At 46.7% G+C, this 26869-nt stretch overlaps 1 protein-coding gene across 2 annotated transcripts in view; it reads left to right on the top strand.

Annotated features, from left to right (window-relative positions):
* The window catches only part of HIP1 (huntingtin interacting protein 1), a 156005-nt gene extending 138047 nt beyond the window's left edge, over positions 1 to 17958 (top strand). Inside the window, exons 20-31 of one of the 2 annotated variants that reach the window (XM_007468793.1) lie at positions 1642 to 1728; positions 1934 to 2041; positions 2123 to 2259; positions 4018 to 4128; positions 4905 to 4963; positions 5360 to 5453; positions 11944 to 12044; positions 12725 to 12830; positions 13978 to 14101; positions 14550 to 14611; positions 16939 to 17047; positions 17812 to 17958. In XM_007468793.1, the coding sequence (XP_007468855.1) occupies positions 1642 to 1728; positions 1934 to 2041; positions 2123 to 2259; positions 4018 to 4128; positions 4905 to 4963; positions 5360 to 5453; positions 11944 to 12044; positions 12725 to 12830; positions 13978 to 14101; positions 14550 to 14611; positions 16939 to 17047; positions 17812 to 17864 (1151 nt within the window). In that variant the 3' untranslated portion in view covers positions 17865 to 17958. The remainder of the gene's footprint in view (positions 1 to 1641; positions 1729 to 1933; positions 2042 to 2122; positions 2260 to 4017; positions 4129 to 4904; positions 4964 to 5359; positions 5454 to 11943; positions 12045 to 12724; positions 12831 to 13977; positions 14102 to 14549; positions 14612 to 16938; positions 17048 to 17811) is intronic. The other variant, XM_007468794.1, reaches the window with a different exon arrangement.
* The last annotated feature ends 8911 nt before the right edge of the window (positions 17959 to 26869 follow it).

Below are 26869 nucleotides of genomic sequence, written 5' to 3'. Positions count from 1 at the left end.
GGTGTGATAACTACTGCTTTGGTCATGGATCACGCTGATAAAATGCATCCTGGGAGCTGAGGCCTGATAACAATTCTGAGTGCCAGGAGGAGGAGGAACAGACAGGCCTCTGTGTCTCTAAGGAGAACAGTGTGGTCTGAATCCAGAGGTGGCTGCCATGATCTTCAAATCTAGACAGGGAGTCATCATCCTTAAGCATGGAGAGGCAGAAAAGATAAAATCCCCACAGGGTCACGGGCATGAGCAAGGGCCCACTCTGCGTGCCCCAGAGTCCTCAGGGCGTGTGGTGAAGTCAGAGGAGCCCCCGTGATGAGAGGAGGGCCTTGGTGCACAGTAGATGGGAGAGCATCCAGGCCCGGGGCATTTGTGAAGTCGTGGACGTAGCCGTGAACAGATCTCATTACAGCTCATTTTCGAGCAGAGGGTACTTGATAGTCTTAAGAGGTCCCATTCAGAACGAGGCAGACGGGAAGAAACACCTGATGGGTGATTTTTTTTTTTTTTTTGCGGTACGCGGGCCTGTCACTGCTGCAGCCTCTCCCGTTGCGGAGCACAGGTTCCGGACGCGCAGGCTCAGCGGCCATGGCTCACGGGCCCAGCCGCTCCATGGCATGTGGGATCTTCCCGGACCGGGGCACGAACCCGTGTCCCCTGCATCGGCAGGCGGATTCTCAACCACTGCGACACCAGGGAAGCCCTGATGGGTGATTTTTATTATCAGCTAGAAAGGTCTCGATTCACTGAAGAGTTTCAGGAAGGACTGTGATTTCCTGTTCAGCGGGGACCCGTCTGTAGGGAGATCCAACAGCTGCACATGAGGTAGCACACGGGATACCTCATGTCCTGTGAGAAACACCGGGACGCGGGGCAGCTGTGGGCAGGTTCCACAGGACATGGTATGAGCTGGGTTTTGATGCAAGAGGAGAGACACAAAGCCATGGAGAGGAAGAAGAGTGGGGAATAATAATCATAAAAACGGCTGACATTTACCGAGTGCTTGCAATACGCCAGGCACGATTCTAACGCTTTATGTGCCTTGGCCCAGCGATCCTCACTGTCATGCCGGGAGGTGGTGCTATTATTCCTCCTTTGTCGGATGAGGAAGCAGGCGCGTGTGGCCTGAGAACGCAGCCAGTAGTGACAGAGCCAGGAGCTACAGCGCGTACGCCACGAGATGCAAGAGCACGCACTTTAACTCCTCTGCGTGCGATTCAGTCTCCGTGGACCAGTGCACAGAGGCACAGCAGTGGGAATGACGGTGTTGTGGGCAGAACGTGGAGCCAGGGGTCTGAGCCCAAGAGTAATGGGAGTCCAAGAGCCTTGAAACACTTAACAGGAAGGCCTGGATTTGATTCAGTGGCAGTGATGGGAAATGAGGGGCAGAAGCTAGACCGTGATGCCATTGCCGTGGTTCTTGCCTAAAGGACTAGGTAGGCTCAGAAGTACAGCCTTTGAAGCTACAGTAAGAGAATCACGTACCGGCATAGCCATCGATCTCTCCTTCCTCCCCCTTCTTAGGGAAGCTCCTGCAGGGCTGGGGCCCCCCATGGGGAAGGTCATCTGTCAGGCAGCTTAACTAGCAAGGATGAAGCGAGCTGAGACAACTCTGACTCTGACTTTGCCCTGTCTTCCCTCTCACAGATCACCTACTCTCCAAGGTCAGGTCCGTTTCCAGCTGCATCGAGCAACTGGAAAAATGCTGGAGCCAGTATCTGGCCTGCCCAGAAGGTAAGAGAGGTGAAGGATAGGGTCTGTCACTAGTGATAGCTGGGCAGGGATCCGAAACGCTGGAACGTGGCAATGGCGACCATTTCCTAGGCACCCAGAAAGGAGTGTGTGTGTCTAACTTGCAAAGCGGGGAGGAAGGAGGTATGAAAGTGACCTCCCTCCCCCTCCAGCAGGACTGAGAAAGTTTCCTTTAAACTCCTGGCAGATATCAGTGGGCTTCTGCACTCAGTAACCCTCCTGGCCCACTTGACCAGTGACACCATTGTTCATGGCAGCACCACCTGCCTTAGAGCCCCGCCAGAGCCTGCCGACTGTAAGTACCAGGGTGAGGGGCCACCACCACAGCACGGGGAGCAGGGGGCCTTTAAAAGTCTCTGTCGCCTTGCCTCTGCAGCTCTGACCGAGGCCTGTAAACAGTATGGCAGGGAGACCCTCACCTATCTGTCTCTCCTGGAGGAAGAAGGAATCGTCGAGCATGCCGACAGCACAGCCGTGAGGAGCTGCCTCACCAGGATCACAGCCATTGGCGAGGTATCATCAGTGTTATCCCTGGGGAAAGTCGTTTCTCGGTATGAGTGCTGGGGATTTCTTCAGGGATCAGTGATGTTCTAAGCCAGTTCTTTCTGTACTTTAAACTTGATTCTGGAAAGTTAGAACTATAAAACTTGACCTTCTGAATGACTTTCCAGTTATATTTAATTCACTGGATATTAATTGAGAGTCTTCTGTGTGATCATCACTGTGCTAAGCAGTGTCAAAGAAGGATGAGAACAGTGTTCCTGTTTTCAAGGGTTTTTATCTGGCTGGGCAGGTAACAACTAAAATGAAGATAATATATTTATTCACTCAATAAAGATGTAGTGAGTATGACCTACATACAGGGAATTGTGCCAGGTGTAGTTCTACAGGGATGAATAGGTCCCCTGGGGAAGGCATGGTCTCCCTGGGGAAGAAAAATAAGGAAATCAACCTTTTTTTAAAAAAAATTTTTATTTTATTTTTGGCTGCGTTGAGTCTTAGTTGCAGGGTCTTAGTTGTGGGATCTTCGTTGCCACATGCAGGATCTTTTATTGCGGCACCTGGGCTCTTCGTTGCAGCACGCAGGCTTCTCTCTAGTTGTGGCACATAGGCTCCAGAGCACGTGGGCTCTGTAGTTTGTGGCACACGGGCTCTCTAGTTGTAGTGCGCGGGCTCAGTAGTTGTGGCACGTGGGCTTAGTTGCCCTGTGGCGTGTGGGATCTTAGTTCCCTGACCAGGGATTGAACCTGGGTCCCCTGCATTGAAAGGTGGATTCTTAACCACTGGACCATCAGGGGAGTCCTAGAAGTCAACCATTTCTATACAGTGTGATACAGATCTATTTAAGGAGTACACCACAAGGCAGCTTCTAATTCCTAGAATACTAGGAATATTACCACCTAAAATAGTGGGAATGATAAATTCAGAGAAGGAAGAGACCAGGGCCAGAGATCGTATCCTCATCATCTCTCATTCGAACTCCGCCAAGTGGCTTGCAGGATCTTAGTTCGCCGACCAGGAATCCAACCCATGGCAATGAAAGCACAGAGTCCTAACCACTGGACCACCAGGGAATTCCCTCATCTGAATTTTTTTTTAAATTTATTTATTTTATTTTTGGCTGCGTTGTGTCTTCGTTGTTGCACGTGGGCTTTCTCTAGTTGCGGCAAGCGGGGGCTACTCTTCGTTACAGTGCGCAGGCTTCTCATCATGGTGGCTTCTCTTGTTGCGGAGCATGGGCACGTGGGCTTCAGTAGTTGTAGCACGTGGGCTCAGTAGTTGTGGCTTGTGGGCTCTAGAGTGCAGGCTCAGTAGTTGTGCACGGGCTTAGTTGCTCCGTGGCACGTGGGATCTTCCCGGACCACGGCTCAAACCTGTGTCCCCTGCATTGGCAGGTGGATTCTTAACCACTGCGCCACCAGGGAAGCCCTGAAGGTGTTTTTAAAGTACCTCCCAAGCAGCAAATACAGTCGGTGCTGCACAATGGTGGGGTCAGGGTCTGAGCGGCTGCAACTGAATGGCCTTGTGTGGGGTTCGACAGGGATGGCCTTCTGGAAAGAGGTGGGTTCTGAGTGAGAATAGAGGTGGGAGGAGCGTGGAGTTGCAGAGCTCATGTGGTAGAGAGTTCCAGACAAGTCCCACCACGGCGTGCAGAAGTGTGTTACGTGGTGGGACACTCCTACCTTCTGCCGTCATATGGGGGTTACCTGTCCACCACAGGAGGGTAGAGAGGTCAAAGGGTCATTTCCGCCTTCGTGATGCTGTTCACAGGAGCTCCTGCCCAGAGGCCTGGACATCAAACAGGAGGAACTGGGGGACCTGGTGGACAAAGAGATGGCTGCCACTTCCGCTGCCATTGAAACTGCTACAGCCAGAATAGAGGTATGGAAGTCTCTGCAGGATCACCTAAAGTGATGCTGTGCAACTACCTTTCGGCAACATTGCCCACTGGATATATCTTAGCCGTTCTCTGCAGAGCCCCCTATAAAACAAACCAAAACCCAAATCCCCTGGGATCTCTGAGGTACAGAAAATAGAAAGTTCTCCAAGGGAAGATGAGCAGTTTCCTCAAAGATCACATACTTTGGTGTCAGGCCATCCTACCTTCAAGTTCCAGACTGACCGCTAAGTTACGTTAACCCCGCTAAGATTCGGATTCCGTTTCTATATGATGTTGATGATAACAGTACCTTCCTCAGAGGGGTGTTGCAAAGAGCTCAGCGAGGTAATGCACATGGATCTCAGTGCCAGGCACTCAGTAAACCAATGGTAACTGTTGTCTCAGGGAAAAGCTGAGCGGGCACCATTGGAAAGGTCACATATTACTCCTTTGATGGAAGACTCAAGCCATCTGCCTTGGTGTGCTGCCTGCCTTGAGGACCTGGTAGCAGCTGCCCCTGTTGGCATGGTGCCGTAGCTCTCAGAGTTCTGTGCACATCAGCCCAGGTGCCAAAATGTCAAGACACAGACTGTAGCTCCAGCTGCCTCCCACTGAATAGATCGGAGGTCTGGGTTCTTTTCCTGACTCTCACGAGGACATGGGTGGGCACTTCTAGGTTTCTAAGCTACTGTGGGATGTGGGACCCCAGGTGTAGCAGGACACCAGTGGGTTCTCAGTACCTGTGATGTACTGAGAAACTCTGCTTCTTTTTCAATAGGAGATGCTCAGCAAATCCCGAGCTGGAGACACAGGAGTTAAATTGGAGGTGAATGAAAGGTCAGTCTGAGCGGCGTGGTGACACCTAGGTGATCAGGATCTGTCTTTCCTGCACTGGATCATACTGATTAGAATAGACCATTAGCCACCACAGGCAAGGGCTGAGTCTATGGAATCGTCAATATCAATATTAATGATGACCATGATATCAATATTGCATTATAGGGGAAAGAAACCCCAAGAGTCACTCCTTACCTATTCCTTATGAAGAAGATCCACAATCAAGTCTCCTCTCTCACCCACCTTTCCTTCAGAGCTTCACCTCCAGAATATTCCCTGCCTTTTTTCCCATCCCAAGTTTGCCTGTGTTCAGGAGAGAAAAAGAAGTCTTTCACATTGTTTTTGGTCTCTGTTTTGTGTCCCTGACTTTTTTGTTGTTGTTTTTGCTTATTGCAGGATCCTTGGCTCCTGTACCAGCCTAATGCAGGCTATTCAGGTCCTGATCATGGCCTCAAAGGAGCTCCAGAGAGAGATAGTGGAGAGTGGCCGGGTAAGCATGGGTGAGGGCCCTAGACAGAGCAAACATCGGTTACTGATTCCCAGCTCAGTGAGAGGTGGAGTCTACTCGATACACATTCAGTGAGGTCTAGGTGTGCTGCCGTCCAGCCATATGTGTCCACCTGAGGGCACAGCTGCCACTCCCATGGACGTCAACAAATGCTATGGAAAGAAGCTGGGGCATGGCCAGGTCCCCGGAGGGCAGTCGGCCAGAGCCTCCAGCGGCAGGCTCATTCACCCCGGTGGATGTCACTGGAACCTGCCATGGAAGCCCAGTGTGCATTGCAAGTCTGGACTCTCGGAGGAGGGAGTGAGGACTTTTAAAACCAGGCAAATCAGAAATGCCAACCTGGTGCTGACTCTCAACTGTGGGCTCTGCCCATGTCTCTTTCTGTGCATGCGGGATCTTTGTTCCCCTACCAGGGATTGAACCCACACCCCCTGCAGTGAAAACGCAGGGTCTTAACCACCGGACTGCCGGGGAAGTCCCTGCCATGTCTCTTTCCAACAGCAGTTAACTCGCAGTGATTCAGACAGATTCTGCCTCCGTCCCTTGTTGACGTCATCACTTCAGTTTTCTTGCTCCTTTGCTGGCGTCAGCATCTTTTTTCCTTTCTCACATCCCCGTGTGCAGCTGCAGCTCAGGAGACAAAGGTCCAGAGAGAGGGCTATGAGCCTAAAAACAATCCTATAAAGAATGAAGCTATACCATTTACCACGTGATGCTACAGTGAAATGACTGCCAGCCTTCTAGGAAGCAGGGTCTCATCAAAAGTAAAATCTGCCAGCACCCGGAGTTTGAACTTCTCAGGTTCCAGAATTGTTTAGTATTTTGATGAGTAAAATGTTTCTGGCTGATCATAAATGTATGGTGGAGTAGAAGGACATGCTCTCACTCCCTCTTGTGAGAACACAAGAATCACAACTAGCTGCTGGACAATCATCGACAGGAAGACACTGGAACTCACCAAAAAGGATACCCCACATCCAAAGACAAAGGAGAAGCCACAGTGAGATGGTAGGAGGGGCGCAATCACAGTAAAATCAAATCGCATAACTGCTGGGTGGCTGACTCACAAACTGGAGAACACTTATACCACAGAAGTCCACCCACTGGAGTGAAGGTTCTGAGCCCCACGTCAGGCTTCCCAACCTGGGGGTCTGGCAACGGGAGGAGGAATTCCTAGAGAATCAGACTTTGAAGCCTAGTGGGATTTGACTGCAGGACTTCGACAGGACTGGGGGAAACAGAGACTCCACCCTTGGAGGGCACACACAAAGTAGTGTGTGCATCGGAACCCAGAGGAAGGACCAGTGACCCCAGGCGAGACTGAACCAGACCTACTTGCTAGTGTTGGAGGGTCTCCTGCAGAGGCGGGACGGGGCTGTGGCTCACCGTGGGGACAAGGACACTGGCAGCAGAAGTTCTGGGAAGTACTCCTTGGCATGAGCCCTCCTAGAGTCAGCCATTAGCCCCACCAAAGAGCCCAGGTAGGCTCCAGTGTTGGGTTGCCTCAGGCCAAACCACTAACAGGGAGGGAACCCAGCCCCACCCATCAGCAGTCAAGCAGATTAAAGTTTTACTGAGCTCTGCCCACCAGAGCAACAGTCAGCTCTACCCACCACCAGTCCCTCCCATCAGGAAACTTACACAAGCCTCTTAGATAGCCTCATCCACCAGAGGGAAGACAGCAGAAGCAAGAAGAACTACAATTCTGCAGCCTGTGGAACAAAAAACACATTCACAGAAAGGTAGACAAGATGAAAAGGCAGAAAAGGCAAAAGGCTATGTACCAGATGAAGGAACAGCTCTACAACAAATGCTAAAGGAACTTCTCTAAGTGGGAAACACAAAAGAAGAAAAGGACCTACAAAAAACCAAAACAATTAAGAAAATGGTCATAGGAACATACATATCGATAATTACCTTAAACGTGAATGGATTAAATGCTCCAACCAAAAGACACAGGCTTCATGAATGGATACAAAAACAAGACCCATATATATGCTGTCTACAAGAGACCCATTTCGGACCTAGGGACACATACAGACTTAAAGTGAGGGGAGGGAAAAAGATATTCCATGCAAATGGAAATCAAAAGAAAGCTGGAGTAGCAATACTCATATCACATAAAATAGACTTTAAAATAAAGAATGTTACAAGAGACAAGTAAGGACACTACATAATGATCAAGGGATCAATCCAAGAAGAAGAGATAACAATTATAAATATATATGCATCCAACACAGGAGCACCTCAATACATAAGGCAACAGCTAACAGCTATAAAAGAGGAAATCGACAGTAACACAATAATAGTGAGGGGCTTTAACACCTCACTTACACCAATGGACAGATCTTCCAAAATTTAAATAAATAAGGAAACAAAAGCTTTAAATGACACAATAGGCCAGATAGATTTAATTGATATTTATAGGACATTCCATCCAAAAACAGCAGATTACAATTTCTTCTCAAGTGCGCATGGAACATTCTCCAGGATAGATCACATCTTGGGTCACAAATAAAGCCTCAGTAAATTTAAAAAAATTGAAATCATATCAAGCATCTTTCCTGACCACAACACTGTGAGATTAGAAATGAATTACAGGGAAAAAAACGTAAAAAACACAAACACAAGGAAGCTAAACAATACGTTACTAAATAACCAAGAGATCACTGAAGAAATCAAAGAGGAAATCAAAAAATACCTAGAGCCAAATGACAATGAAAACACGACAATACAAAACCTATGGGATGCAGCAAAAGCAGTTCTAAGAGGGAAGTTTATGGCTATACAAGCCTACCTCAAGAAACAAGAAAAATCTCAAATAAACAATCTAACCTTACACCTAAAGGAACTAGAGAAAGAAGAACAAACAAAACCCAAAGTTAGCAGAAGGAAAGAAATCATAAAGATCAGAGCACAAATAAAAGAAAGAGAAACAAAGAAAACGATAGCAAAGGTCAATAAAACTAAAAGCTGGTTCTTTGAGAAGATAAACAAAATTGATAAACCATTAGCCAGACTCATCAAGAAAAAGAGGGAGAGGACTCAAATCAATAAAATTAGAAATGAAAAAGGAGGGCTTCTCTGGTGGCGCAGTGGTTGAGGGTCCGCCTGCCAATGCAGGGGACACGGGTTCGTGTCCCGGTCCGGGAGGATTCCACGTGCCGTGCGTGCGCGGAGAGGCTGGGTCCTGTGAGCCATGGCCACTGACATTGCATGCACGTCCGGAGCCTGTGCTCCGCAACGGGAGAGGCCACAGCAGTGAGAGGCCTGCGTACCAGAAAAAAAAAAAAAAAAAAAAAAAAAAAAAAAAAGAAATGAAAAAGAAGTTACAACAGACACCTCAGAAATCCAAAGCATCCTAAGAGACTACTACAAGCAACTCTATGCCAATAAAATGGACAACCTAGAGGAAATGGACAAATTCTTAGAAAGGTATAACCTTCCAAGACTGAACCAGGAAGAAATAGAAAATATGAAGAGACCAATCACAAGTAATGAAACTGAAACTGTGATTAAAAAATCTTCCAACAAACAAAAGTCCAGGACCAGATGGCTTCACAGGTAAATACTATCAAACATTTAGAGAAGAGCTAACACCCATCCTTCTCAAACTCTTCCAAAAAATTGCAGAAGAAGGAACACTCCCAAACTCATTCTATGAGGCCACCATCACCCTGATACCAAAACCAGACAAAGATGCTACAAAAAAAGAAAATTACAGACCAATATCACTGATGAATATAGATGCAAAAATCCTCAACAAGATACTAGCAAACGGAATCCAACAACACATTAAAAGGATCATACACCATGATCAAGTGGGATTTATCCCAGGGATGCAAGGATTCTTCAATATATGTAAATCAATCAATGTGATACGCCATATTAACAAAATGAAGAATAAAAATCATATGATCATCTCAATAGATGCAGAAAAAGCTTTTGACAAAATTCAACACCATTTATGATACAGAAAGTGGGCATAGAGGGAACCTACCTCAACGTAATAAAGACCACATACGACACACCCACAGCAAACATCATTCTCAATGGTGAAGAACTGAAAGCATTTCCTCTAAGATCAGGAACAAGACAAGGATGTCCACTCTCACCAGTATTATTCAACGTAGTTTTGGAAGTCCTAGCCACGGCAATCAGAGAAGAAAAAGAAAAGGAATACAAATTGGAAAAGGAGAAGTAAAACTGTCGCTGTTTGCAGATGATGTGATACTATACATAGAGAATCCTAAAAATGCCACCAGAAAACTACTAGAGCCAATCAATGAGTTTGGGAAAGTTGCAGGATACAAAATTAATGCACAGAAAGCTCTTGCATTCCTATACACTAATGATGAAAAGTCTGAAAGAGTAAATAAGGAAACACTCCCATTTACCATTGCAACAAAAAGAATAAAATGCCTAGGAATAAACCTACCTAGGGAGACAAAAGACCTGTATGCAGAAAACTATAAGACACTGATGAAAGAAATTAAAGATGATACCAGAAGATGGAGAGATACCATGTTCTTGGATTAGAAGAATCAGTAGTGTGAAAATGACTGTACTACCCAAAGCAATCTACAGATTCAATGCAATCCCTATCAAATTACCAATGGCATTTTTTTATGGAACTAGAACAAAAAAATCTTAAAATTTGTATGGAGACACAGAAGACCCCGAATAGCCAAAGCAGTCTTGAGGGAAAAAAATGGAGCTGGAGGAATCAGACTCCCCGACTTCAGACTATACTACAAAGCTGCAGTAACCAAGACAATATGGTACTGGCACAAAAACACAAACATAGATCAATGGAACAAGATAGAAAGCCCAGAGATAAACCCACACACCTATGGTCAACTAATCTATGACAAAGGAGGCAAGGATATACAATGGAGAAAAGACAGTCTCTTCAATAAGTGGTGCTGGGAAAACTGGACAGCTACATGTAAAAGAATGAAACTAGAACACTCCCTAACACCATACACAAAAATAAACTCAACATGGATTCGAGACCTAAATGTAAGACCAGACACTGTAAAACTCATAGAGGAAAACATAGGAAGAACACTCTTTGATATAAATCACAGCAAGATCTTTTTTGATCCACCTCCTAGAGTAATGGAAATAAAAACAAAAATAAACAAATGGGACCTAATGAAACTTCAAAGCTTTTGCACAGCAAAGGAAACCATAAACAAGACAAAAAGACAACCCTCAGAATGGGAGAAAATATTTGCAAACAAACCAACGGACAAAGGATTAATCTCTAAAATATGTAAACAGCTCATGCAGCTCATTATTAAAGAAACAAACAACCAAATCCAAAAATGGGCAGAAGACCTAAATAGACATTTCTCCAAAGAAGACATACAGATGGCCAACAAGCACATGAAAAGCTGCTCAACATCACTAATTATGAGAGAAATGCAAATCAAAACTACAATGAGGTTATCACCTCACACCAGTTAGAATGGGCATCATCAAAAACTCTACAAACATCAAATGCTGGAGAGGGTATGGAGAAAAGGGAACACTCTTGCACTGTTGGTGAGAATGTAAATTGATGCAGCCGCTATGGAGAACAGTATGGAGGTTCCTTAAAACCTAAAAGCACAATTACCGTATGATCCAGCAATCCCACTACTGGGCATATACCCAGAGAAAACCATAATTCAAAAACACACATGCACCCCAGTGTTCATTGCAGCACTATTTACAATAGCCAGGTCATGGAAGCAACCTAAATGCCCATCGACAGACAAATGGATAAAGAAGTTGTGGTACATATATACAATGGAATATTACTCGGCCATAAAAAGGAACAAAATTGGGTCATTTGTTGAGATGTGGATGGATCTAGAGACTGTCATACAGAGTGAAGTAAGTCAGAAAGAGAAGAACAAATATCGTATATTAACGCATATATGTGGAACCTAGAAAAATGGTACAGATGAACCAGTTTGCAGGGCAGAAGTTGAGACACAGATGTAGAGAACAAACGTACAGACACCAAGGGGGGAAAGCTGCGGGAGGTTGGGGATGGTGGTGTGATGAATTGAGCGATTGGGATTGACATGTATACACTGATGTGGATAAAACTGATGACTAATAAGAGCCTGCTGTATTAAAAAATAAGTAAAATTAAATTTAAAAAAAAAAGGAACAAAGCTATATCTGCTTTGGTGGTGCTTTTTATCATGTCTGAGAGGTCATGTTTTCTGCCCCCAAAATAGAAAGAGGGACTGAGCAAGGAGTATCTGTAGATTCTCAGACTGTCAGGTACTTCTGAAGCATAAAAGCATTTTAAAATTCCAAGTAGGAATTATTATATTTTTTTTCAGTTTTATTGAGATATAATTGACACACAGCGCTGTATCAGTTTAAGGTGTACAACATATATATATAAAAGCACCTGGCACATAGTAGGCACACGGTAGAAGATAGCTAATAGTATTTTTCACTTCCCTAGGGTACAGCATCCCCTAAAGAGTTTTATGCCAAGAATTCTCGATGGACGGAAGGACTTATCTCGGCCTCTAAAGCTGTGGGCTGGGGAGCCACTGTCATGGTGTAAGTATTCGTCCATCCCAAGGCTCCTCACCTTCACCCTGCTTTCCAATGATCCACCCCAGAGAACAACTAAGGGGAAGAATCTGCCCCCTAGAAATGAACTGTTGATAGGGAAGTTAATAGGACTGAAAGTTTAAAAGGGAGTCTGGGTCTGAATATAAAGAAGATGTGGTACATATATACAATGGAATATTACTCAGCCATATAAAGGAACGAAACTGGGTCATTTGTAGAGACGTGGATGGTCCTAGAGTCTGTCATACAGAGTGAAGTAAGTCAGAAAGAAAAAAATATTGTATATTAACGCATATATGTGGAATCTAGAAAAATGGTACAGATGAACTGGTTTGCAAGGCAGAAATAGAGACGCAGATGTAGAGAACAAACGTACAGACACCAAGGGGGAGAAAGCAGTGTGGGGGGGTGGTGGGATGAATTGGGCGATTGGGATTGACATGTATACACTAATATGTATAAAATAGATAACTAATAAGAATCTGCTGTATAAAAAAAATAAATTTCAAAAAAAAGGAGTCTGGGTCTCCTGGAGCAAGACAGGGGGTGGGGCAGGCTGGCTGGGCTCCCTGTCTGCCAGGGTGATGGGAGTGGGCTAAAGGTGAGGTCATTAGGGGTTGCAGCTGTCAGTTTCATAACCCGTCTGGTTCTCTCCTGACTATCAGGGATGCAGCTGATCTGGTGGTACAAGGCCGAGGGAAATTTGAGGAGCTGATGGTCTGTTCGCATGAAATTGCTGCTAGCACCGCCCAGCTTGTGGCCGCATCCAAGGTAGGACCTGTGTTGGGCTCCCCAGGACACTGTAAGTTCTGACTGGGTTAGAAAATATACCTGGACCATGGCACTGGCCCCAAGAACTGATTATTTATCCAGTATCCAGGTAGGTTGAGTCCCAGATAAAAATTCTGCCTCCAAGCGTCCCCTAAAAGCCTTTCGGCAGGGAGCCCCTCTAACCCACCTCTCCACGTGCATGCCTTTTGCCTTCATCATTTTTATTGCAAGTGGCCTTTAAGGGGTCCAGCCATGCCAACCTCTGATGAGCAATCGTACATTCAAGGAGCGCTCAAATAAGGAAAATGCCGGCCCAGTAAGCTGGTTACCTGGCTTGGCTCTGAAGTTCCACAATTAATGTCTGCCTCTCTTCAAAAGGGCCCAAATCTGAACCATTGCCCCAGCTAATCCTAATGCAAAGCTCGTCACCAAAATCCTTCCATGAGTTGTAGAGCTCCCCAGGGAGTGTTCTTTTACTGTCCTTATTTATTGTCGCCCCAAAATAAGTGATAAAGCTAGAGTTCGAGGCCACCAAGCAAATAAGCCAGGAATGATTTTGTTTTTAATTTATTTATTTAATTTATTTATTATTTTTTGGCCACGTTGGGTCTTCGTTGCTGAGTGCGGGCTTCCTCTAGTTGCAGCGAGCGGGGGCTACTCTTCGTTGCGGTGCGCGGGCTTCTCATTGCAGTGGCTTCTCTTGTTGTGGAGCACGGGCTCTAGGCACACGGGCTTCAGTAGTTGTGGCTCGCGGGCTCCAGTAGTTGTGGTTCGCGGGCTTCAGTAGTTGTGGCTCGCAGGCTTCAGTAGTTGTGGCTTGCAGGCTCTAGAGCGCAGGCTTGGTAGTTGTGGCACACGGGCTTAGTTGCTCTACGACATGTGGGATCTTCCTGGACCAGGGCTCAAACCTGTGTTCCCTGCATTGGCAGGCGAATTCTTAACCACTGCGCCACCAGGGAAGCCCCAGGAATGATTTTTGATATTAGAGAGAGATGCCAGGAGTTGACCCCCTAGGTAGCGATTTTTGAGAAGTTGATTGGTGACCACAGCAGAGCCCATATATTTGTCAAGAACCATCAGACCGACTATCTGATTCCATCCTTGCTGCTCTATGTTGTGTGACGCTAAATCTGCTTGGTCCTGGCAGGTGAAAGCTGATAAGGACAGCCCAAACCTGGCCCAGCTGCAGCAGGCCTCTCGGGGCGTGAACCAGGCCACCGCCGCAGTTGTGGCCTCAACCATTTCTGGCAAATCACAGATCGAGGACACAGGTAGCCTTTCAGAAGCAATGCTTTTCTCATCCATCCTTTGTGGCTGCTCATTACATTCTTCTCCACGATTCCGATTTCCCACAGTCCTGTTTCCAAATTCTGTCTTATTTTTCATCTTTGTACATTCAAACTTACCTTCTCAAAAGTTGAGACACCACATAAGCATGCTATTGATCACTCTAGGGACAGGCCTTAGCTAGAGTTTCCATTTAGCTATTTCTCTGAATTCAGAGAAATGACTCCACAGGCCTGATTGTCCATTGGGGTGGGCCCTGACCCTAGTTACCCTGTCATTGTCTTCCTCCCTCTCCACCCCTCACTTACATTCATGCGTATGTTGATAAATGACAAACCAAGCATTTCAGCAGAGCATTGGCACCGGCCACCTCTCAGGTAAGTGTCAGCTGGGGTGTCATTCGACAAGACCCTCCTATTTCCATCATTGCAGACAGCATGGACTTCTCAAGCATGACGCTGACCCAGATCAAACGCCAGGAGATGGATTCCCAGGTAGGAACTCCATCTCTAAGTCTGGTCAGACTCCATTGCCTATGACACTGACCCCAAATATTATTCCCACGGGGAGAAGTCAGAGAGAAACTCACGGGGGAAATGAACACAGAGGTACATATCACCCCAAGAATGAACGTAAGTGATGCTGGAAGAAACAGCGGAGGTGGACAGAGGTGATTAGTAAAGATCAGAATCTTAACTCTTGCCTACCCGTCTTGGTCTGGCATCCCTCAAAATGTTATCAGCTCTCTCCTAAGCAGACCATAAACTGGTATTTAATAGTCTTATATTGACAATTTTTTGAAAACTTTCGATATGAATTACTTGTATATGACCTTCAGGTTTTTTTTTAAAAAAGTCAATCCACTGTTAACCCATCAAAGGCTATGCCATTTCTCAGTTTTAGTAAAGTTATGCCATGCAAAATAGGATCCTGGAAAATACCTGACATCCTTGTTCTAGAATTTCTGGTCACAGTCCTGGGGTAAAGTCCAGCTTGAGACTGGTGAAGTCTATAGGTGGGTCACTCAGCATTTTTAGGAAAAGTCATGTGCCAGGTGTCTGTAGACACTGAAAGAACTGGGCTCAGTTCTGTTGTCTCTGCTGAGCTACTGCAGAAGCAACTTACCTATATTGTATGCAAGTATGTGTTTTAGAATTATCCTATGGCAGGGCAGGGAGAACAGGAAAGAGTATTGCTGAGACAAGTCTGGCCACGAGTTGGTAGTTGATGGAGCAACATGAAAGGTATATGGTGGGGTTCACTGTACCAGTCTCCATCCTTCTGTATATGTTTTACATTTTCCATAATAAAAAGTTTAAAAAGCAAAAAAAACGAGCCACCTTACTGGGTCTAGTTGCTTCTACTCTGCCCATCTTCAGTGCGTTCAGCCTCAACATATTGTAAAAATGTAAATGACGACATGTCAGTTCCCTGCTTAAAATCTTCCGCTGGCTTCCTTTGGACTTGGAGTTATACCCAGACTCCTTCCCATGGCCCGTGGGCCACAGGCATAATAATCCTTGCCTATTGCTCCAACCTCGCCTCATGACTCTCTCCCGGTCAAAAGTTACTTCCTGAGAGTAGCCTTTGCTGCCCACCCTTAGTCTTTATCACTAAGTCGCCCTGTGTCATTTGCTTTATGATCAGGTCTTTTCTTGTTCATTAGTTTGTCTCATCCCCCCATGAGGTAAGGGGTAAGCAGGTAAGCAGGGACCTTGTCTGTCCATGCACCACTGTGTCTCCAGCACCTGTAACAGAGCCTGGGGTCCATTATGGGTGCTCAGCAAATATTTCTTGCAATAATAAATAATTAATTAATGAGGAGGAATAGCCAAGGACCAACCCTTCCTTTAGTGAGATTGTACCTTTTCCTGCACAATAATAACCCTAAGTTATACCAACCCCTCAAAAATGCCAGAACCATTGTATTTGGTTCCTGCCTAGACTTCCAGAGAACTGGGGTTGAAGGAGATGGGTTACAACTGGATTAGAACATATCATATAGATAGACTAAACATTAGAGTTGTCCTTTTCTTAACATTTTTTCTCTTTTTATTTATTGAAATAGAGTCGACGTACACTGTTACATTAGTTTCAGATGTACTACATAGTGATTTGACATTTGCATACATCACGAAATGATCATCACGATAAGTCTAGTAATCATCTGTCTCCATACAAAGTTATTGCAATAATACTGACCATATTCCTTTTGCTGTATCTTATATCCTTGTGACTTATTTATTTTATAACTGGAGGTTTGTACCTCTTAATCCCCTTCACATATTTCACACACCCCCCAGCCTCCCCTCCACTCTGTCAACTACCTGTTTATTCTCTGTATCTGTGAGTCTCTTTTCATGTTATTTTGTTTGTTTTGTTTTTTAGATTCCACATTTACGTGAGATCATATGGTATTTGTCTTTTTATGACTTACATCACTTTTCAAATTACCTTCTAGATCCATCCATGTTGTTGCAAATGGCAAGATTTTTCATTTTTTTTAATAGCTGAGTAGTATGTTTTTAGTTAGTGATTTATCAGAGGAACGTAAGATAAGCCCTACTCCCATTTAGGCATTTGGACCGTAAAGTATCATTCATTTCCAATAGAGGGTCCCAGTGAGAAAGCATAAAAGCCATTGGGATAGATGGATGAACGAGAGGATGGAGAAATTAGAGCAGAGACAAGGGTGAAATTGAGGACTGGGTATGCTATGGATAACATGGATGACGAGTCCTGGACCACAGAGGAAAGGGATTAGGTCGACATGAGACCGTTCTCAGGTCCCTGCTCAAAGCAAAGGCCACTTTCCCCACAGGTTAGGGTGCTGGAGCTAGAAAACGAACTGCAAAAGGAGCGTCAAAAACTGGGAGAGCTTCGGAAAAAGCATTACGAGCTCGCTGGTGTCGCCGAGGGCTGGGAGGAAGGTGAGCCAAGGACTGGCACAGCCCCCAGGGAGCGGGGGTGGGGGGCGGATGCTGTGTGATGAGGGCCTTCCCCTCCCATACAGCGGAACCAGGAACTTCTCCCTCCTCCCTTCTATTCACAGGGCATCTTTTTTCTCCAGTGGTGAATAACCCGTAAGCCCCAAACTGGGGTACATTGTGGTGAATAGAAAGCTTTTGTGGTCATCTTTCAAGACCTGAATGTTGACCAGTGGACTGAATGGTCACTCACTCACACCATTGCCTTCCAGACCCAGTTAGCCTGGTTTTTCTCCCCAGGAGTTTAGTTTCAGGCCAGCATCAAGTTGAGTAGTGCATGAATGAATAGTGGTCAGTGAAGATCCAGCAGACAGGGCAAGTGAATTCCAAGCTTCTGGCTGCCTAGAGCCAGCTATGGGTAGCAATGGCGAGAGACAGAAAGGGTCAGGAACTAGAAACAGTGTGGAGTGGAGAAAGGTTCACCCCACCAGCCCAGGGACTCTTGGTCGCCCGGAGTCTGTGCGGGCTGCTTTTCTGAACATCCAAAGTGGCCAACTTGATCACAACCAAGATCGTGATTCTCATTGGGCTCACTGACTCTGGGAACCCACCACAGATGCCACCCAGTCATTCCTGGACACTTGACCCAGGGAATAGGTGGTTATGATTATGTATTTTAGAGCCCAACCTGGCGGCCGTTTCTGTTGGCTAGATGAATGTGTGCGTGCACCAAACACTATGAAACGTAAGTGACTGTTGTCTTTTAGGAACAGAAGCATCACCACCTACGCTGCAAGAAGCGATCACCGAGAAAGAATAGAGTCACACTGATGTCCCACAGGTCAGAGTGTAAATCCCTGTTGCCCATCTGTGTGTGTGTGTGACTCCCCCAGTCACGGGCCAGACCCTGGAAGTGCACGCCACGCCCATCATCCAGTGCTGAGGGCCTGCCCGGCCTTCCAAAGACTCCCTCCACAGCCCATGATCTGTGTTCTTTCACCCCTCCCCCACCGCCAAGAAGAGGGGAGCCCAGGGCCACCCCGACAGAGGGGACCTCCCTCCCGGTCCTGCCTGTTTTACCCCCAGACAGTTGGTGTCCTTGTTGGGGTGTGGGGTGGGAGGCTTGTTGCTACTGCTGTTGAGCTGGAGAGCAAAGATCTTACGCGTTTTCTTTTGTTTTCTTCTCAGCCTTTTCCGTTTCATCATTTGCACAAACTTGTGAACACCAGGGGACTGGTGGATTCCAAACCATGACCCGACCCTGAGGCTGCACGGAGTTGGAAGAAGAGCACAAGTGTCCTGGCTGAGAATATGCCAAGGCAGCGCCCCCCTCTTTTGGCAGTTCCATGGATTCCCGCTGCTGCTTATGGTGGTCGGGTCTTTTTTCCCCCAAGTTTCACTCACATAGCCAACACTCCCAGGGGATCGCCCCTGAAGCCCTGAGCTATTGGGGGCCCCTAACCACAGCAGCTCACAGCAATGGTGCTGCCTAGGCTTCGCCACGGTGCTCCCCGCCGGCCCCCGAGCCGAGTGTCCTGCTGAGCGAGTGTGGGTCGGCCGAGGCCACTCCCCGGGGTCAGGCGGAAGGAGAGCGAGTGCCTTGCCTTCTAAAGCTGGAGCCCAGCCGAAAGCCTCTGCCCACCTTCGCAAGTGAGGGGCGACAGAGAGAGGGAGAGGAAGGGTGCACACAGCCCAGGTCTTCAGGAGACCCCACCTTTCTTGGAAACTCTTGTGACCGGGCTGAAAAGCCTTATTCCGTGCTTGAACCCAGCCGGTGAGAGTAGCCACACTTCCTCCCCCCGGAAGGAATCTTCCATGGCCCCTCAGTGACACCTCCCTTCAGACCCAGGCAGGGCCCTAAGAGGGAACACGTGAGGGGTTTCCAATCCCTTTCTCCACATGTCTGCCTTGGCATCCTCTTGAATCTCAAGAAGATAGTTCCGTGTTCTACCTAATGGACAGACCCAGAAGATCAGGCCAACTTGCTCCCAGCAGGAAAGACCCTGGGCTTGGTTTGGTACCCTGAATATTATGACTAATCTCCATTAGCAGCAGTGCTGGCAGCAGCCAGGATTTCAGGTGTGACTATGGCTAGGCTTGCGTTGCTGCCTGAGTACATCCGTCTTCAAGAATCGGAAACAAGACCTAGAGGCCACCCCGATCTGTCGTTGCCGGTTTCGATCTTGAAGCAGGAAAGTTCTTCAGAGCATCTGGGTCAGGGAAAACGAGAGAGGGGGACCACTGGCTCTGACCCCTTCCAACCACACATCCCGGGCCCTGGCTGCCTTGCAGCCAGGATGGGGACAGGAGGAGCTTGAACGATGTCCTGGAGGTGGGCAGCCCGCCGGCACTTCTTCCCCTCCAGATGGACCCCAGCATTTAAGTGACCTTCCCATCTCGGACAAACAATGTCTTCCTTCCTTTACCTGTAGCAATTCATAGGTAGTAGCCAACAAGCACTTCCCAGGACCTGTCCCCAAGGACTCTTGCTGAGTGTTGCCACGTGACAGGTTGTGAGACTCCCGTTTGATCACTGTGAATCAACTCTCTCTCCTTCCTAAGCCCCCACCGCCAACTCCCTTTCTCTGCATCTTCTAACTAGGGCACTCAAAAAAACTGCATCCCATGAGCTCAGATTATGAGACTCAGATGTGTGATCTCCATGCTGGGCTAACGAGATTAGCAGCAGTAGAAATTGACCGGTCTTATGTTTATTGCTTCTTTGTGCTCAACTATGTTTCCACCCAAGCCTCAGAAGGAATGATGTGTAGCATCCCTGGCCCAGCTGTGCCTATTAAGCCAATTGGTGTGTTCTCAGCATGGGTCCACACTTCCAGACGTGGCTGGTCCTCACTTCCAGAATCTCAGCCATTCAGACTATTGTGCTCCAAATTACCGATGGGGGGAAAATCTAGTATATGGGACCAGATTAGGATTCCCTGAGTAACGCTGCCTCTAAAAAGAAGCCACAGTAATTTTTAAAACCTTCATGGGCTTCTCCGGAGTAATAAAACAGTTAAGAAAGCACTTAGACAGGAACACAGGCTAATTCAGTCTCACATGAGGAAATACATGTCAGAATTAGTATAATTACTTTTATAATCGCTTGACTCAGAAGCTAGTCCATTCTCTAGCCCAAATCAAAATGTCGTACCTTGGCTACCCTAAAAATGAGCGTGTTATCCTGAGTGTGAAATGCCTTGGTTAAAGCAGGAATCACATCCTCAGGCTAAAAATGAACCTCACAGCCTTTTAAGTTAGTCACTGAGCATCATTCGTGACCTGAGTCTCATGGGTCAGTGTGAATGGGTCAGAGCAAGGCAGGACAGCAATGAAGTGATGGCTTAGGGTTGACGAGAGGCCGAAATACAGCCGTGTCCATTATTTTAATTGTGTAGCACAGTGTCTCATATCCCTAGAGTAAGGATATGAGTGTACATAATAAGGAAAAAAAATTGAAGGAAAGACCTACCTTTGTGGGGTTATTTATATCTGAGCACGGAGTTTAATTGAGACTCGAATTTGCTGTTTGCTGATTCTGCTGCCCACAGCAGGATCCCTGGGATCCTACCTGAATTTGAGTCCCTGACCCAGTGGCTGGAAGAACCATTGTCCAGAGCATCCTTTCTTGGAAGTGTCTGAGCTGCCAAGGCAGACAGCAGGGTTTACACCGGGTACCACGGGGATCATGAGCTCATGTCTCCAGTCCGGTTGGTTTGCTTCGGCCTCTCACTGAGGAGCTGGTTTGGGCCTTGCACCTGGGTGGTGCCTGCTTCTTGGCCAGCTCCTTAGTCTAGAGGGATCTCCTGGCTCCACTTACCTTGGTCTTTACCAAGTGGTGATGTTCCTGCTACCTTCTACCACCTATCTGCGTCTCTGGAAATCCTTTCTGCCAGTGAAAGCCTTCAGTCCTGGCATTGGCCTTCCAACCAGACTGGCTTTGCCTTCTCTCCGCCATCCTCGGTCCTCCAGAGACCGCGCTGCCTGTTGCATAGGAAACCACCACCTCGGGCCTGCCAGCCATCAACACAGCATACCGGGCCAGCTGTCTACTGCTCACATCTCCCAGGTCCAGACCAAAATACAGGATTAGCAACCCACAGTGGCAACTTGGCCTCTCACCCCAGGAGCCAAAGCAACATGAAACAATTGGTCAAACATCGTTGGGTCCGATTCTGAGAGTAGGTGATTTCCAGACATGTCTTTCAGGTGACCCTCAACTACCTCAGGTTTGAAGGCCCTAAATTAGGCTGATTACTACTCACAGGGACAAACTGAGGGGGTTCAGATAAATCTTGGTGATAACGCAATTGTCTCAAACTTATAACAAACTCTTTCACATTTAGGTTTTCAGGGATGGGATTGGGTTTTTTCTTCTGTTTTTAACCTTTTCCCCAATTTTCCATTAGAATAGTTCCTATAAATGAATTTCATTTTTCACTGAGTGCCTACCTTCCCAGGGCAGGTAGCCACTGGCTTTGTTTCCTTCCAACAGTACTTTTATTATGGTATTAAGACTTTTCTTTGTATAATACATTGCATCTGTGTTTTCAATTTTTCAATAAATATTTCAACCTGGCAATGGAGAGGAGTGGTGATAACTGACCAATCAAAGTGGTTTTGAGGTCTGGGGTTTCAGTGAAAAGCCGACATTTATATCCCAAGGTTCACTGAATCCACTTAGCTCTAAACATCTGGGAATATGTCTTTAAAAAAGGACATTTTCTGAAGCATAAAACTATTGCACTTCCTTTGCTACTTTAGAAAAAAGAAACATTAGTTTGCACCCCTTAGCACTTTTCCATCCTCTGTATCCTCTCGTCCTTGGGAGTGATCAAACAGTGTCTAAGTGTTCAATATAGTACTGTAATTTATCTAGAAGGCCAGGTCACTGCATGAAATCTGGGGTCTTGAGCTATGGATATTCCCTTCTCCACCCTAAAGATGTAAAACTAATCTACCATCTTAAAAATGCATGGGGTGAATTCTGCTCAGGGCCAGAAGCTGCCAATCATAAGGGGATTCAGAGCAAGCCAGTCACAGCTACCAGAGGATTTGCAGAGGGAGCTGACAGAATGGGGCCGGCTGCATGGTGACTTTCCCTGGCAGGATCGTCTGTAACCTAATGCTGCCAGTGTGTTAAGCCAAGGGGACCTGCAAGGGAGGAAGGGAGATGGGGAAGGCCTGGGGTTGGCAAGCAGGAGAATTGCCCAAATGACTCATAAAGGACAGAGAGAATGAAGCAAGCCATCGGTAGAGTCTATAACTAAGGAGGTCAAATAATCAGGAAAACTGAAGGAAAATAGTGTTGAAAGTGCCCAGTGGGGAAGATGATCTTGATAAATACAGAAAATGGGAAAAACTTGCCTACAGCTGTGTTTTTCTGCTCTCTCTAGCAGGATACAAAGGTGAGCCTGCTCCATTTGAAGCCCCACTGATAGAATGGACGGTTCTTGGTCACAGCCCTCTTGCATATCATTCCTGGAGCTTGAGTGTGAAACTGAGAGGTCCAGAAAGCCAAGCAGAGAACCACCTGGAGCAAACAGGGGCCCCAGGCTTTGAAGTGCCTTCTGAAACCTGCACATGACATTGACCAGATGCCCCAGAGGCTCTGGTACTTACCCCCTTAGGGGTCTTTCCGGGGCCCTGTGGCCAGGCCCCAGTTCTAAGAGGGCACCCTGGGTGGCTGGTCACTCTGGCCAGTGGAGTATTTCTTACAGGGAATCGTGAGATCAGGCCACCAGAATGTTTTATGGCTAACAAGCCGTAAAGAAGGAAGGAGGGGGAGTTAGGGTTTATAGAGACAGGAGCCAAATTTGTTTGGGACCTAGGGGTAGCCCTGGCAAAGTGAAAATGAACAAAGGGTTGAAATGGGCAAGTGGGACGGTAGCCTAGATGAAATTGAAGCCAAGGGCATATAGCCAAAATATCCTATATACCACACTGTTGTGATTTAAAGCCAGTGAGGTTTAATCTTGGTCACCATGGTTGTACTCAGCCTCTAACACATTACCCAACGTATGTTTAAACATTTTGGAGTGAATGAACTCTTTTTACACCACATTCTTAGTTATACACATATGTTATGCATCCGTTCATTGCGCAGGCTCTGAAATTTCCAATGAAGCCTTTCCGTTCCCTGCCCTTACATTAACATACTCATTAGTCATTGTTAAGTGTCTACTCTACCAGGCACTGGGAACTCGGTGGAGAGCAAAAATAGATGCGGTCCCGCCCTTCTGGAGCTTACAGGCTATGGGAGGAGACAAATAGGATAATCAAATAATCACAGTAACAAGTGTGTAACACAACTGGAGGAAGTGTAGTAAAGGAACAGGACAGAGTTCTCTGAGAGCATGTAAGGATGCCACTGGGGTGGGGTACAAAGGGAATTTCGTTTTTACCTGGACTGTTTTCTTTTGATGGGGTTCAGGACGTGCTACCCCCAAATATAGCACTTTGGCCTGTGGAGTATTTGAAACTGAAGGAAATTGAGAATGGCATATGGAGGAGGGACTTTCTGACCTTCCTCTGAAGCAGATCATGTGAGAGGTGCCCTCCTTGTACCCAGAGGAAACGAACCTCCTTATCTCCGCGTGAGGGATGCCGAGAGGAATCTGAGCAGACCTCGCTGTTTCCCCAGTTTCCTACACTCAGCTCATGTCCTCTCGTCCTCTCCCATTTTCCCTTAATTCTCCGCTCTTCATCCAATCGAGCATAAAAACACTCAGGTGTGACTGCCTCTTTAGGTCTTCATTCCCTTATGAAGGCTCCCACATCACGTAGAACTTACATCAAAGACATTTGTGTGCTTTTCTCTTATTAGTCTTTTGTTACAAGGGCCCCAGCTGCGAACGTAGAAGGGTAAAGGGAAATGACCTTTTCCCTCTGTTATAGTTTCTGGCAACCACAGAGGGATGGCTGGGACACCTCATTGGCTCTGCGGCCTGTAGACAGGATCCTGGGAAAACTAACCAAAACCAGTGAAAGGTAAGAATACTACCAAAGTCAGCTCTCCCGGATCTCCGTCTGTAGGGCCCAGTTGAGAGAGGAAGGTAAAAAGTATCTCCTTGTCCCTTCCTTTTCAAATTCAGATTAGCACGAGAAAAACATTTGTCAAAATTAATTCTTTGGATTGTGGGACTTCCCTGGTGGTCCAGTGGTTAAGAATCTACACTCTCAATGCAGGGGGCCCGGGTTCAACTCCTGGTCAGGGAACTAGATCCCACATGCATGCCCCAACTTAGAAGTCCGCATGCCACAACTAAAGATCCCATGGGCTGCAACGAAGATCCCATGTGCCACAACTAAGACCAGGCACAGCCAAAATAAATAAATAAATAAATATTTCAAAAAAATTATTTGGATTGTGACTCTGGTTAAATTTGGTTTGGGGGGCCCATTGGTTATTGATCTTGCTCTCCTGTTTGTCAGCTCCTGCTTTCCTGTTTGTCTTGTTTTTTTTGTTGTTGTTTTTGCGGTACGTGGGCCTCTCACTGTTGTGGCCTCTCCCGTTGCGGAGCACAGGCTCCGGACACGCAAGCTCAGCGGCCATGGCTCATGGGCCCAGCCGCTCCACGGCATGTGGGATCTTCCCAGACTGGGGCATGAACCCATGTCCCCTGCATAGGCAGGCGGACTCTCAACCACTGCACCACCAGGGAAACCCCCTGTTTGTCTTGTTTCGTGTCCTGGGGGCTTGTCTTGGCTTTCCTCCTGCCAAAGCATGAAAATTGTCAGTTCTTGCCTGTGCAGGAGGCCAACCAGCAGGTAGGGTCCCCAAGAATATGGCTGCACAGAAATGTGGGCTGCACCTCATTTGCAGCTAACATCCTACCAATTGTTCCCAGCTCTCTGCGGGAAACAATGATCTTTCTTTCTTTCTTTTGGTTCTCTTTGGGAGTGGCTCCAGATCATAGGAGGACTGCGTACTTGCACCCTCTGTGCGGAGGCCTCTTGTGTCCTCTGTTAAGTCATAAACAGCTTTTACTGGTTTTGGTTTTGAGTCAGTTGGCATAGGTATGACTTTTGTTTTAAAAAAGAAAAAAAGGAGTGGGTAGTCAACTCTGCCAGGAATATTTGTTGTTTATCTCAGCTGATAATAAGATATTTGAAAGAATTTTTTTCGAGGGGAGTTCCCTGGCGGCTTAGTGGTTAGGACTCGGTGATTTCATTGCCATGGCCTGGGGTCAATCCCTGGTTGGGGAACTAAGATTCCTGCAAGCCCCGCCAAAAAAAAATTTGTTTTAACGAGCTCTGTTGGCTTAATTGGAAGCTGATATCCAGACCCTGATAGGAGCTATTTTTTAAGGCGTCTCTTGTTTGTGTGGTCGTGCTGCTCCATGGGAACTTCTGTCAACTGAAACCCCCTTCTCGAGCCCCTGTCGACTGTATGGTGCACCAGACCTGTCTTCCTCCTTTTTTTTTTAATGCTTTATTTATTTTATTTTATTTTATTTATCTATTTGTGGCTGCATTGGGTCTTCATTGCTGTGCACAGGCTTTCTTCTAGTTGTGGCGAGTGGGGGCTGCTCTTCGTTGGGGTGCGTGGGCTTCTCATTGCAGTGGCTTCTCCTGTTGTGGAGCACTGGCTCTACCCACACAGGCTTCAGTAGTTGTGGCTCGCAGGCTCTAGAGCGCAGGCTCAGTAGTTGTGGCGCACGGGCTTAGTTTCTCTGCGGCATGTGGGATCCTCCTGGACCAGGGCTCGAACCCGTGTCCCCTGCATTGGCAGGCAGATTCTTAACCACGGCGCCACCAGGGAAGCCCTGTCTTCCTCCTTCTTGTTGACATGATGCTGCTGAGGATAATTGGATCATCATTGGATTCTTTGGGAAACATAAGATCTCCCCGAACTGGCCCCTCTTCAACCTCTCCCTTGCCATTGCTTCTGCTTTTTTCCCCTGTGCCTTCTTTGATCTTCCATCACTTCCCTTGAGTCCTCTGCTGTGACTCCCTTCAAGCCCCTGGCTCCTCCATCCTTCTGTCCACCTTTGCCAGACCTTGTTATACACCAGCCCCTCAGCCACTTGAACTTTAGGCCCCTGCTCTCAAGGGACTGAGGGTCCCCCAGAAGCAACTACCTGAGGCTGAAAAGGAAAAAGGCTAATTGCAAAAAGGCTGAATATTTTATCCACTCAGATGAGCTTTGGAGACATCCAGACAGCCACTAGATGTCTCCTCAGTTACTCACCTAAAGCGCAGTTCTCAGCCTCCATAAGATTACCTATCAGGTCAAGTGAAAATCCTAGAAACTTGCTCCACAAATATTGATAAAAAGAATTAGCCCTCATATTGAGTAGGTAACCTCAACTTGTCCCATTTGCCAGAAACACAATTTGGTTAAAAATATAAAGTAGGTATAGGGACTTCCCTGGTGGTCCAGTGGTTAAGAATCCACCTTCCAATGCAGGGAACGTGGGTTTGATCCCTGGAACTAAGATCCCACATGCTGCGGCGTAACTAAGCCCACGCACTCTAGAGCCTGCGCACCACAACTAGAAAGAAGCCTCTGCGTCACAACAAAGATCCTGCGTGCCGCAACTAAGACCCAACTCAGCCAAACAAATAAGTGTTTTAAAATATATATATGAAGTAGGTATAAACCAGTGAGTTCGTATTACTAAGTTTTACTGACTTATGCTTAAAATTATAAAATGAAAGCTCTAGGATCACTGCATTTGTCTGTATGTATGCGTATGTCTATGCATGTATATTATGTATAGGTGATATTTTTCTACCTTTGGATGGTATTACCAAATTAGTTATAAAATCCATTAAAGAAGTTCTATTTGAATTGGCTTAGAGATAAATGAGTGAGAAGTC

Source organism: Lipotes vexillifer, unplaced genomic scaffold (genome assembly GCF_000442215.2).
Source record: "Lipotes vexillifer unplaced genomic scaffold, Lipotes_vexillifer_v1.1 scaffold12, whole genome shotgun sequence".
NCBI classification, from domain to species: domain Eukaryota; kingdom Metazoa; phylum Chordata; class Mammalia; order Artiodactyla; family Lipotidae; genus Lipotes; species Lipotes vexillifer.
Note: the sequence above shows the minus strand (reverse complement) of the source record. Positions and strands in the feature narration are given on the sequence as shown.